Genomic DNA, 14,373 nt, shown 5'->3' with positions numbered 1-14,373 from the left:
TAAAATGCCTTGAACAAACTTCGGCACATCACGGGTGATGAAGGTTGTGGTCAAGTTTCATCGAAATAGTGTTTGTAGTTTCGGAGGAAAAATCAAATTACTATTTTTTTTGGAGGGGGGGGGGGGGGGGCATTTACCAAATATCATTTGTTTGTGCCAAATTTGGTCACAATCCCATCAACGGTTTCGGAGAAGAAGCTGCAAGCGTTTACGGACTGACGACGCACCATCGCATTAGCTCCCCGGAACTTCGTTCCAGGTGAGCTAATAATTGACATTATTGCTGCTGAAAGCCAAACAATTAGTTGCACCAAATGTGCTGAAAGTTAATTTAAAGTGGTTAAATACAATACAATACATACATATTATATGGGAGCGCACACTGGGTCAGCACGTCGCTGCAGGACGACTCCTCAGCACCATCCTGACACACACTACTGTGCGTGTTACAGAATGAGGTGTTTTACATCGTCCGGAGTGCAAATCCGACCACCAACCTCCTTGAGAGAGGACCCAGTACCCTGGTACTCATTTCGCCGACCTCGGAAGGATGACAGGCTGAGTCAACCCCACCTGGTATTAATTCAACAGCAAAATGGGATTTGAACTCAGGACCTTAGGATCCCAAGCCTGCTGCCCCAACCATTTGGCCAACACATAATAAAATAAAACACTATATATTCATACATCATACTTACTAAAGTGATAACACTCGTGTCTACTCTCTTCTAATAAGCACCAGCGATGTGCATGGTCCCATCAGCACCAAAGGGAGAAACGATTAGACTGCTCCACCAAATGATGGTAGTAGCATCCAGCATGTTTACACATCTCATTAAATCAACGCATTTATATTATGGCAGAAGCACCCCCTCCACTCACCCGAAGTTTATGACTTGCGTGAATAAAAACGTGATATTTCCTAAATGCTTGGTGGAAAAAGAATAACAACAAATCAGGAAGAACGAGCGATGAATAGTTGCTCGAATAACTTTTTTGTGCTGCCATGCAAAATGCTGCTGGAGTTCAAATGTAGATGTGGAAATTGTGTTCCTGATGTTTGATGTTACTTGATAAAAGAACGCTTTCCATTAATGCATTTTGGGTGTATTCAATGTTTAGAAGGCAAATTACCTTCATGCTCTGTTTGCAAGTGTCAGGGTAGACAACTCATTCAACTAGAGAGGCACTGTCTAACTCCATTAAAAAGTGGCTGCCACAAGTTAAGGCTCGGGTCCAACATTTAGACCGAGTGGTCTTCATCTGAGACTGCGCAACTATCGTGTGCCAGATATCAAGTATCCTCCCATAGGGGAATAAGGAGGTATCACGTGACTGCTTGCAAATTGCAGAGGGTGAGACCCGACGTCATCGACTTTGTCCGTGTGTGCGCGCGCGCGAGTTTACAGCGTCAATTGGGTTTAGATCTGGTGACTGAGAAGTCCATAACATCTGGATAACGGATGACATCAGTGTCATGCTCATCAAACCATTGGGCGACCACACGTGATCTGTGGATCTGTGGATCTGTGGATCTGTGTATTGCCATCCTGGAAGACACCCCTCCAGGCAGGAAATAGATGTTGCAACATGGGGTGAAGATGATCACTCAGTACCATTGAGTAGCGATTGGCATTTACCATGTCTTCTAAGGGAACGACTGTATCCAAACCATACCAGGAAAATGCGCCCACAACATTACAGAACCACCAGGACCATTCACTGTCGGAAGTGCCCACAACATTACTGAACCACCACAACCATTCACTGTCAGAACCAAGTACTCAAGGTTGTAGAGTTCTTTAGGTTGGCGCCACACGTGCACTCGTCCATTTATCGTGAACAAAATGAAGGATGATTCATCTTTCTATATCACATTTCTCAACTGCTCTGTAGTCCATCGCCTGTGCTCTTTGCACCACTGGACTCGCAAACGTGTATTTCCAGGTGTGATGAGCAGTTTGTGCACTGCAACCCGACTATCGTATCCCGCTCTGTGAAGTTCTCAGCGGACCCACTGTTGCCCTTTGCTGATGATGTCTTTCCCTCAGAGTTCCATACCAACATCACCTTAGAAACCCATGCTCATGAAACATCAGCAAGTTGAGCTGACTTTGTTACTAAAGCTCCTGCCAAACACATCCCAACAATCACCCCTCTGTCAAAGTCACCGAGGTCTCCTCTTGCAGCGAGGCTAGCCATAATTATAGGCAACCAGGCTTGTGCAGCATTCTTATACATGACCCTAAGGATACTGGGATGTTATTTGCTTCATTAACACTTGGGCCACAACCATTGCTTTCAATATACTTGGTGTCCCTCATTTACCCAGCCCTTTCCATTTTTTTATCCACTACCTAATTATCATACATGTCCAATTGAGTCAGCAAAGGCAGTAGACATGCTGGGAGGACTGTTTACAAAGGTCCCCAACAGGGAATGACCTGTGGCACGTCAACTTTGTGAATTAGTTGCCTCATTCCGTCCATCTATGATCAACTACCCACAGGGGCCATTCTCGTTCGTTGGAAAGTAAAGGATTGACGCTCAATATAAACTTTGTAGTAGCTATGAAACGTTAGAGCATACGCTGTCTGCTTGTAAGTTTGCCCCAGCAAAAGGGTGTTATACCTGGATACATAATCGGGAACTCAAATGTAAAGTATTGCAAGAACCATGGATGCAGTAAAATGTACCCATAATGACACACCTCCCTACTCCATAACCTATCACAGGTAAGTAAAATGTGAATTACTGCAATTTCATTACAGTGAGGTTTTCAAATAAAACAAAGGAAAATATAAGCATCCAGAAAGAGCAACCTCATCATACCGTCTTCTGTGATGCGAATTAATGGAAAATATGGGCTGATCTACCCGGAATGAATAAATTTCCTGGGATTATTGCGGAGACGCGTCAAATACCAGATATTGTCCTTCAGTCAGAGTTGAGCAGGGGCATCATGCTCCTTGAGTTAATGGTACAATTTTAGTCTAGGTCGAGGATGTCAGAAGCTGGTGAAGTTAGAAAAGTCAAATATGAGTGGCTGATGACTAAGATGCACAAAGAAGGATATGCTACTGACTCCTTTAATGTGGAAATTGGATTAAGGGGATTACCTGGTCGGTCAGCCTATATCCTTGTAAAAAATCTCGGCCTGGCAAGCAAAGACAGAACGAGAGTTTTCAAGGAGTGGTCATCGGCTGCTGAAGAGGCATCAGTGTGGTTTTGGTTTAAAAGAGAAGACTCAAACTGGTCATCAGGAAAACACCTCCCTGACCATCAAGCTTCCCTGACTTGATCAGAATGTGACTCGTTTTCGAAGGAAATGGTTCTAATCCCCCCCTGGCCCCCCCCCCCCCCCCCCACGCAACCCCACAAAATAACAATAATGGGAAAAACTAAGGTATAAAGCATAAGTACAGGAATAAGTCGTAGGGTATATTCTCTAGTCTACATAGGATAAGTAAATCAGGGTATATTCTCCACATGATAAGACTATTATGCATTAGATATCTTGTGAATGACCGAGCTAAAAGTATGGGTGTTGACATTTATTGAAGAACAGTAAGATAAACATTGGTGCAAAGTGGGTCTCAGTGGATGTGTATCTGCCTGAAAACTATTCCTGAGGCGCACACGCACACACACACACACACACACACACACACACACACACACACACACACACACACCCACACCACACACAAACCTCTCAAGCCCTTTTTACATATTTGGAGGGGGGAGGCTAAGTCTACTCTTACTTTGTTGTTTCAAACTTGTGCAATAGAGTTAAGTTCCATTCATTGGTCTGCTGTGCCTTTTCTAATGAGCAATGTATAATCCCAACCGCAGTAATCTAATGTCATGTTATTATATAATACTAGCAGAAGTACCCGGCATTGCCGGGCGGGGGAGGGGAGAGGAGGGGGGAGGGGAGGGGAGGGGAACGGGGGGGAGGGGAGAAGAGGGGGGGGAGGGGAGAAGAGGGGGGGGAGGGGAGAAGAGGCGGGGGAGGGGAGAAGAGGGGGGGGAGGGGAGAAGAGGGGGGGGAGGGGAGAAGAGGGGGGGGGAGGGGAGAAGAGGGGGGGGTAAGGGGGAGGGGGAGGGGGAGAGGTTGAGGGGAGGGGGAGGGGGAGAGGTGGAGGGGAGGGGAGGGGGAGAGGGGAGAAGAGGGGGGAGGGGGAGGGATGGGAGGGGGGAAGGGGGAGTGGGGAGGGGGAGGGGTGGGAGGGGGGAGGGTGAGGGATGGGAGGGTGAGGAGGGGGGAGGGGGGAGGGAGGAGGAGGACGGAGGGGGAAGGGGGCGGGAAGGGGAGGGCCAGTCAACAATGACGTTGCAGTTCTCATGGTCGGAGAGCAGCACAACAATCGCGACATCGTCCTGCATATTCGCAAGAGCCGGAAGCGGATTTTGGAGACTCGCCGATCCTGTGACCCACGTCCTCCAGTACCGGCGTTGCCGGGCGGGGGAAGGGAGACCCGTACATTCCCAACCCGTACATTCGCCCTCTCAACTCAAGTTCGTATTCGATTCGTATTCAAAATCGAAAGGGGAAAGGGGAAATCCTTCGTATTCGAATTCGTAAACATGAAATATTAATTAAAATTTAATTCATATCGCACAAAATCGACACAAAACACGATCGCATAAAGGTGAAAAAACGCAATCGCTTTTTGCCCTGAATTACGTGCAAACGTGTGACGTGTGACGGGATGGAACATCACGTGATCGCTCTGAGCGAATCAGCGAGCTGTTCTGGCACTGGCTGAGATTAGCGGGTACTTCGCTGAAATGCGCCGAGGTAAATATGAATAAAAAATATGGGTCTCGTCAGATATGGTCTCGGCCATGTTCGTCCCAGGCTCAATGGCCATGTCTATGCCAAATATCAAGCACGTGAGCCTCTCCGTTTCGGAGTCTATCGGTAACATCTCTCTACACGCACGCACACTCACACACACACACACACACACACACACACACACACACACACACACACACACACACACACACACACACACACACACAGTGTTTTATATATATAGATTATTATGTAATATTTATATAACGTATAAATATATTAGTAAACTAGCTGGTACCCACGGAACATGGACACAATGTGACTTCATATCCTCAACTCTGCCTCCCTCCCAAACCCCAAGTCATCAACCTCCTCTCCCAAACCTAAAGTACTCAACCTCACCCTCGCAAACCCCAACTCCTCCCCCTCCCAACCCAAACACTGCAATCACCTCCCTACTCCAAGCCTTCAAACACCCTCCCCACCAGAACTCCTCAACCCCTCTCTCCACCACAACTCCTCAATCCACCCCCCCCCCCCCCCAAAGTGTCAACCTCACATTCAACTCAACTAGCTCGGCTTCTCAACTTCTCAACTCACACACCTAGCTCTGGGGTGTTGTCTCACACTCACACCGAACTCGGCTTCATGCTGTTGAAGCCAAAGCTTTCAGAATCATTGGAATCTCCCGCGATGAAGCTCATTCTGAGGGTCTTTCACTCTCTCACCGCAGGCAGGTTGGTGGTCTTTCTGTCTTCGACCGACTCCTATCTCACCTAGCTCCCCCTGCTCTGTCTGTGCTCTGTCCCCATAATATTCCCACAGGTCGCACAAGATCTGCCAGCAACCCTCTTCTGGTGAAATTACCAAAATCAAGACTCTCTATTCACCTTCACTCTTTCATTCCTCTTTACTTCCACCTCTGGAACAAAATCCCTCACTCTCTTCAATCCCACTCCTCCCTCCAGGTCTTCAAAACACCTGTTCACCACCATCTCTTATCTTCCCCCATTCAAAACCTTGATCTTTTATACCCCAGTTAATTCACCCCAGATCCACTTTTTTGAAATACCGACTTCTTTCCTGGAAGTCCTAGTAGTGTCCATGTGTGTTATACCTCTCCCACCCCCCCTTCCCCCTTCCCATATGCCTCCTCCCCCCAAGCCCTCTCTCTCCCACAGATATCCTGATGTCCCTCTTATCTGCTGTTGTACTTGTGTGCTTTCCTCTCTCTCCCCATCTTGTCTCCCACTCCCTTTATTGCATGTTTTGTGTGGCCGTTTTTTTTTGTCATTAATGTTAGCTTTTACACAAGCCTCGATGATGTATACAAAAATAAAAAAAATTAAAACCTCCCCTCCCAACTCTGTCCCATCTTCCTCCAACTCTCTGTCCTCCCCGTCTCCGACTCATAAAAGCGAGAGAGCATTTTTACATGGATCATTACATATTTAATATCGTGGGACCACAATCAGAATATGAAGTTGTCTTACTTGGAACCTCCTTATCATTACTTGTTACTAAACAACTCTATCAGTATTGTGGTGTGTTTTGTGTCATTGCTGCATAATCCCCGGCAAACAACGCTTCCCTTACTCTTCTTCTTCCTCACTACCCCCTGACCCTCACTCCCATTTTCTTCTGGCTTCCGGTTGATCATCACATCACGTTCTCCAGCAACATCAATATTTCATACAACTTTCAAAAAACACAGCAATGATCAATGAGTAAAAAAAACTATGATGGGATCTGAAAGCATCGGACCCGATCAGATACATTCAAAACAGCTATTAAAATGCGTTTTTCCTTTTAAAATATCAATTTTTTGACTTTCTCCCCGTTTACTGCAACCGAATGTTAAACTATCTTAGTGATTGTGAAAAATTAAATCAGTTGTCGAAATTGAGTCAAGATAAAGCCGCGAGAGAGGCAGAAAGGGTCTTACAAAAGAGGCCTACAAGGCTCGAGACCGATCCGGAGTGCACAATCATGGCTGCTGAGTATCATAATTTGCTGGGGCTGATGCAGTGCCTCCTGTAGGTTACAACAGGAATTTGATCAGGGTGCGACGATATAGTTTGCCTACTCTTCGTTAAAGACACCGTGGGATCTTTAAGGTCCACTAACTCATGCCAACAGCTGGGACACCCAGTTTAACGAACGTCCACCCAAAGGACAGCACACATATTGACGCCTTGCCCTGTATACAAAACACCAGGACGACGGTTTAAAGCTGGGTCGGGATTCAAAAGCAGTTGATTATCCTTGTATACTACACTATTCCTTAATATATTATACAATACTAAAGCTCGGCAGGAAGCGTGAGAGAGGCGCTTCGACATAGACCAACCTGAGACACATATCCCGTTCGAGTGTTCTGCTCACGCTGAAGCGCATCCTGGAGCTGCTGGTTCAAACTCGAGTTTTGTGACTGCAGCGACGTTAGCTCCTGTTGCGTCTGCTCGAGCTGCAACTTCAGAGCCTCGATCTAAACGAGGAGAAAATGAGTCCACCACGGAGATGTGGACAAGGAAAAATGAGCGGTTTAAACCTTCAATCTGAAATTACTATAGATGGAGTTTTTTTTAGGTGGAAATGTGTGTCCGAAAAAATAAATCTCAAAGCAGACCAAGTGTTCCATTTCATTGCAAACACATGTGGTATTCCAAGCTACGTTAAAACTTCAAAAGACAAGAATACTCTCCCAGATCTGTCCTAACTATTGTCGTTCGTTCCCTGTCCTGTAAATTGTAGGGCAAGTCCATTCCCGTGTCTTCTTGCACATACTTGGTTGTGTTGTATTCATTACCTCCACCACCAAAAGTGGAAGGAGGTTACATTTTCACACATGATTGTCTGTCTGACTGCGAGCAGGATATCTCAAACGGCTATGGACAGATTCAGACGAAATTCAGTGGACAGGTTGGGCATGCGTTAAGGACGAATTGATTCGATTTTGGTGAAGATCCGGATCCAGACAATATATATATTTTTAGTGATCCTTTACCATTGAGAGATAGGGCCAAAAATGAAATTTTGCACGATATCTCAAAAAGGTATGACCGGATTTGGACGAAACTTGGTGGAAGAGTTGGGTAGTTGACAAGAACAAGCTGATTAGATTTTGGTTAAGTTCCGGAAGTAGAACAAGCTTATCAGCGAGATACAATCTCGGTCATTCTGCACAGTCTGGCAATGTGCTCTGCTTGCCAATCCTGCTGCCTGTGGTGGCTTCGACAGCCTTCTTCAAACCTGACTTTCTGGCGTCCTCCATTCACGCAGTCAACGCATTGCTATCAATGTAACTTTCCTGTCCTAGTGGAGGTTGGAATGCCCCAAATGGCAGTGTGTTGGGCCTTGACTTGTTCCTTGCCTACATGAACAACCTCTCCAATGTTCTCGACAAACCCTCTCTTTTTGCAGATGAATCCACAGTGTGTCTGTCATACAGCACTCCATCCCACTCTCAGGCAGACAGTAGCTGCGTCATTCTGCTGATCTGGAATTGATTACTTGCTAGTTTGACAAATGGAACATGTCCTTCAATCCTGGGAAATCTCAATATCACCCTTTTGCTTCAGAAGAATCGTCAAGCAAATCCACCCATCTATTTCTATAGTCAACTCTAAAAGAGGGTCGGTCTCTTGAACTGCTAGGCCTCAGACAGCCACGACCTCTCCTGTACTGACAATTTAAAGCCTGCGGACAACAGGACATCCTCCACTGTTCCAAGTTATTAATTGAAAAAAAAATCAAAACTGCTCACAGCCGACAAGGCCTTTGTTCATAGCTGAACGGAGTACTGCTCTCCTCTTTCCTCCCTCCCCCCAGAACGGAACTCAGCATTGCAGCATCACATCTGTCTCTTTTATATTTTGTGGCATCCAAAGCTCTGAACATTATTGGAATCTCCCACGATGAGGCCAAAGCACAGGGTCTAATTGAGGTCGGTGGCTTGTTTTGTTTATCGAGTCTCGTCCAAGGTAGCTCGATCTGCTCTCTCAACCTTCCAACACTTCCCAGCCACACCAGGACGCAGAAATTATTCCATTAATCTCCTCCTGGTTAATCCAGGCCTACATTTCACCCCGACTCTTTTGTTCCTCTTTTCGCCAGTTTGTGTAACTGCCTTCCAGAGGTGGTTCAAGTGCTCTCTTCCCTCCGGTGTTTGAAGCAGGGAGTGCATTACCATCTCATTACACCCCTCCCGCACTCTATAATCATGATTTTAACTACCATCATTGACCATACCGAACCCAATTCTCTTTCTTGCAGGTTAGTTTGTTTCCTTCCTGCTTCCTCTAATCATTTTATGTCTGTTCATTGCCTTGATTGTCGAGTCCAACTGTGGCCCTTACTGTTAATATGTTTCCTTTTTACCCTCTGCCATCTTGCCAAGTTTTGGCAAACCCGCAACAGAAAGGCCATCTGCACAAACACCAAACGAGTGCAGCCATATGTTGTTGTGGCTTGGGTTTAGTCTTATTCAGTGTTTTTCCCCCCACCCCAACTCCCAATTCTGCCGACAACCCCCATATAATTCTCCCTCCTCCTCAGCTCCATTTCCATTTTGCTCACACAATATTCTCTCTCAGCTACCCTTTCTAAATTATCTCTGGTTATCAATTTCAACGCACTCCTGCTTTCATTCAGAAATATTAATGAGTGGAACTGAAAAACGAGATGGATAAAAGCACGTTTTGTTAAACCAAAAAAAATAAAAAAAATTGAAATTGGCAATGGAAATACTCAGGTCGATAATATAAACTTTTTTCTTAAGAAAACAACATGCTTCCAAGGTAGACGTACACACCACTTCAACAGCAAAAAGTATAACCTTGCATTGTCACCCCAATACCCCCGCACCCTCTCCTCTCAAAAACCAAAACTCCCCATTCAGTTGAGAAAAACTCCACCTAGCGCACCTCTTTCTCGAGTAGTTCGACAAAGCCAGCGGCACGGGGAGAAGATGGTGTGCCACCTACAGAGCCAATGGCTACCTGCCGCTCAGGCCTTGGCATCATTTGCTCCACTCGCCGCCATTGCCGTTCGATCTCGTCGTCAGGTGAGCCAACCTCCATTTTTTCTTCCAACTCCCTACTATCCCCATCCACTTTTGTTCTTTCCTCCTCAACATCTTCCTCGTAGCCATCCACACTGCAAAGTCCAAAGCCATTATAAACGCAAGCACAAACTAATATCAATATAATGCACCGCAAAGAAAACCCGATAAAACTCTGATCATCAAAAAAGAGGAAAGAATAACACCAGGAAATCCTGCTCTCAGGCCATTCGTAATCGTTTTCCATCTCTTACCCCCATTTTTGGCGCTCTTCCCACCGTCGCCCCCGTTCCGTCACACACTGCTCGAAACGCGATCCCTGAGAGGGTCTCTGCGGCTCTGGCCCCCCACGGCTGGCCATGGCTTGTTTAATGGGCCTGAATTCGGCCCAGTCAAAAGTTTTGGAACGACCCTCACGTCGACGCTCTCGTGCACGGCTGCGGCACGTGGCCACTTCCGTCGCAGTCTCTGGGGGCTCAGCAGTGGTTTCAGGACGCGAAATTGATGAAGATGATAACGATACCGGGGTTGACAAAGGTTTTATCTTCTCTTCTACAAGGCTGTGTTTGAAGAATGGTAAAGGTAAGAGTGCAAACGTATGAGAATGTTCTACGCCAATGTAATCACAGCAACAACTAGAATGACATTGGGTAAAACGCATACCTCCGCCAGGCTGACCGGAAGCAATGGTTCGTTCTCATGGTAGATTAGTTTACTTACTCAGGGTAGATTCGTTATTGTTTTGTATCCCAATGATAGGCCGGATCTGGATCCAGACCTGAACCAAAATCGGATCAGTTTGTTCTTGTCACCTACCCAACTCATCCACCAACTGTTGTCTGAATCCGTCCACAACTTTTCAAATATCATGCTATATATCGTTGTTGGCCCCATCTCTCAAATGTGAAAAACCACTTAAAAGATTCTCATATTCAGATCTTCACCATAATCTAATCAATTAGTCCTTGTCACACACCCAACCTGCCCACCAAGGTTCATCCCAATGCGTCCATAATGTTTTGAGGTGTCGTGTTAAATATAGTTGTTGGCCCTGTCACTCAATGGTGAAGGATCACTTAAAAATTTCTCGTATCCGGACCTGGAACTTCACCAATGTGGAATAAGTTTGTCCTTGTCCGAATCCGTCCATAGTTTTTTGAGATAGATATTTTTTGACATATTTTTTTGAGATATGCTCACAAACAAAACAGGGATAAAAACATAACCTATGTCCACCTTTGGTGGCGGAGGTAAAAACAAGCCATACATCTACAGAGAATACAGCCTTCTGCATAATTTTGATATCAAAATAGGGGTAGAAATATTTTATTGATTAAAAAAACAAAACTTTATTTGTCACCTTGAGATATCTGGATTGGTCGAGGGTCGAATGTTTTTCATGATAGCTAGAATCCAGCTCCGTCTGATCCCGGCCGTCATGGCCGAGAGGGTGAAAGCTCCTTCTTTGGTCTGCCCAAGAGGGGAGGAGAATAGCAAAGTTAAACCACCAAGCTAACTTCTTGCTCATATTTTGGTTCACAAGGGGCTGCGTAATCAATATCTAATAGTTCTTCAATTTAAGGTGTACATCATGGAGTATGGCAGTACTCCATAAGGAGGGATGACACGGCAAAAAATATTACCAGTGTATGTGTTGCAGTTGATTTGACGTTTAGTCTCACTCCGTGTAGATTAGATGAGTTTGATCAAAATGCAATGAATAAATTAACAAGTTAATGAGTAAATAAACTGGCAAACAACCCACGGCAAACCAATAACATCAATAACAAAAATTCAAAATTGCACCAGGAAGTCCTCTTGACGACCACAAGTGTGATTAATGGCGACAGAGAGCCACTTGCGTGTTTTCGACAAACCCATCCATGTCGTGGTGCTCTTCCTGTACAAGGTTCAAAAAGCTAGGTGAGATAAACGAGCGAGTGATCGTACATGAATCTGGAAGCAGTAGTTCCGTTGGGCTTGGACATCTGACACGTCAATGCAGCTCGAGAGGTTGATTTCTCCATCCAGATCCAATGCCTGGAAAGATGTTCAGGTCAATCAGATGAAAACCAACTCCCATGAAAAATCAGATGGTTCATGCAAAGCTCATTCCCATTCCTTCCTTCTGGATGAAGTCAAGGATGGATAGGAAAGGTCTAGCTGATGAAGACAACTACAGTAACATCGATTTCCCACTTAAACATCACACAATTCTTCACATGCACAGGATATGTACTAGATTTGATATTGTACGTACTAGATTAGAAATACCCACTCCCTATGGGAGCAAAAAGTGGGATGGTGAGGGGTGAGGACTGTATTTCGTGTTGTACAACTTGCGGGATTTTGATTATTATTATTTTTTTCTTAACGAGATAACATCCAGCTTTCAAGTTATTCTGTCTAGCGGTGCAAAGTGTGCATTAGCAGGTATGATAATTCACCCACTTCTTATGATAATTCAACTACAGACTGTACAACCTTGAGGCTTTGTTTTTCTCTCAGTGGTCCGTCGTTTGTGATCCAATAACTTTCGTTCTCTGTATTCCCAGTCTTTTCACCCATAGCCTACTTCCTTGTGTAAATCTCAACTCAAAAAAAAAAAAAAAAAAAAACATTTCCTTCTCTGTTCTCATTCGTTTATTCATTCTTATTCGTTCGTTCGTTCTTCGACCACGTGTTTCTCCCCCATTTCCCCAGATAGTTTTCACTCATTAACCTTCAATGTTTACACTTTCCCCTCAAGTTATGTATTCCGTCATATTTTATAACACCTTTTTCTTCTTCTTCTTTAAAAGGCTGCTTTCGACTTGCTCACCAAATCAATTCATCCCAAAAAAAATATCCATCTCCTATAGTGCCTTTGTTCTACATTCCCTAAACTCTCCTGCACTCCATCCTCCATCCAGCGTCCTTAAACGTATTTTTAACTCGAAGGTCACAAGAAACTCATTTTGCAATAAATGTTCGTTTCCCATAAATCGTACACTTTCAAAAATCCAATCTCACCCCTCCCCTCCAAATCTTCCCCATAACCCCTCCCCTCCAAATCTTCCCCATCACCCCTCCCCTCCAAATCTTCCCCATCACCCATCCCTTTCAAATCTCCCCCCTTGCCCCCTCCCTCCTAAACTACCCCCTCACCCCTCCCCGCCAAGACGCCCCCTCGCCCCTCCCCTCCTAGAATCCTGCCTCACCCCTCCCCTCCAAATCTCCCCCATATCCCATCCCTTTCAAATCCCTACCCTTGTCCCTTCCCTCCCAAACTCCCCCCTCACCCCTCCCCTTCAAATCTCCCCACCCTCATTGCTTCTCAATTTCCCCCCGCTCACTCCCCCTCCTCAAAGCGTCCTCCCCGCTTCTTCCCCCTTCAAACTCTCACCTCCATCTCCCCCAACCTTCTGCCTCGCTCTTCCCCCTCCTCAAATAACACCTCATTGTGGCTCACCCAATCACCATCAAACCTTTTGTCCGCCCCATCCTTCCCTTTCTCCGAGCTATTCTGAAATCTCTGACACACCTTCAACAGCTCTCCCTACCTCTTCCACCTCTTCCACATCTTACCCTACCCCTCCTCCCCCCTGTTCTGTATCTGATGCTCCCCCTTCCTCTTCATTAACGGTATGGACCTCAAACATCCGGGGCCTTCGTTCAAACTTAACCGATCTCTCCATACAGGTTGCTTCTGTCAAACCAGACGTGATCTGCTTAACAGAAACTTTCCTCCTTTATGATGTCTCTGATTCCATAGTATCTCTCCCGGGCTACTCCCTCCTCCGGTATGATAGACCTGAGCCTCGTCCTGGAGGCGGGGTTGCTATCTTTATCAAAAACTCTCTTCCTCACTCGCCCTGCACTGCACTCTCTCCACCTCACCCCCAGGAATACCTCTGGCTACGGCTTCCCCTTCGCTCCCACCTCTTGTTCATATGTGTGTTGTACCGTCCACCAAACAGTGATGACTCCATCTACATCTCGCTGTCTGATGATATGGACCAACTTCTATCTACTCATCCCAACTCTCTCTTCCTCATATGTGGTGATTTCAACTGTCATCATGCCAGTTGGCTGGGTGTGGGTACCTCTCTCACCAGCCATGGCTCCTCAGCAAAGGACTTCTGCGACTCACTGGGACTGACACAATCTGTCAATTTCCCGACCCGGATCTCAGTCAACGGAACATCTTCTCTTCTGGACTTGGTTATGACTAACTTCCCTGAAAATGTCTGCTGCTCTTCTTCTGCTCCGATCGGAACATCTGATCATGTCCTTGTTAAAGTGGACATCTCTCTGACCATCCTCAGGGAGCCTGCTCAGCGTCGACGAGTCTGGCATTTCACTCAGGCCAACTGGCACGGTCTTCAAGCAGCCATCAATCATCTGGACTGGTCTCCCATCTCTACCACCTCTGACATCAACTCATCCTGGGAATTCTTCCAAAGTAAATTGCTCTCTCTCATGCACAGATTTATCCCATCTCGTCTTCAGTTGTCATACCCTTCCT

General features: G+C 45.9%; 1 protein-coding gene across 3 annotated transcripts in view; it reads right to left on the bottom strand.

The window, feature by feature from the left end:
- Positions 1 to 14,373, bottom strand: part of LOC137427922 (myosin phosphatase Rho-interacting protein) — a 136,005-nt gene that overhangs the window by 8,513 nt on the left and 113,119 nt on the right. For all 3 annotated transcript variants that reach the window (XM_068117749.2, XM_068117747.2, XM_068117750.2), the window contains exons 12-16: positions 11,817 to 11,906; positions 11,227 to 11,336; positions 10,121 to 10,426; positions 9,730 to 9,961; positions 7,155 to 7,292 (exon numbers count right to left, since the gene is read on the bottom strand). In XM_068117749.2, coding sequence (XP_067973850.2) covers positions 7,155 to 7,292; positions 9,730 to 9,961; positions 10,121 to 10,426; positions 11,227 to 11,336; positions 11,817 to 11,906 — 876 coding nt within the window. The remainder of the gene's footprint in view (positions 1 to 7,154; positions 7,293 to 9,729; positions 9,962 to 10,120; positions 10,427 to 11,226; positions 11,337 to 11,816; positions 11,907 to 14,373) is intronic.

Source organism: Myxine glutinosa, chromosome 5 (genome assembly GCF_964187855.1).
Source record: "Myxine glutinosa chromosome 5, kmMyxGlut1.1, whole genome shotgun sequence".
Classification (NCBI taxonomy): Eukaryota; Metazoa; Chordata; class Myxini; order Myxiniformes; family Myxinidae; genus Myxine; species Myxine glutinosa.
The sequence above is the reverse complement of the archived record's forward strand: the minus strand, read 5'-3'. Positions and strand labels throughout refer to the sequence as shown.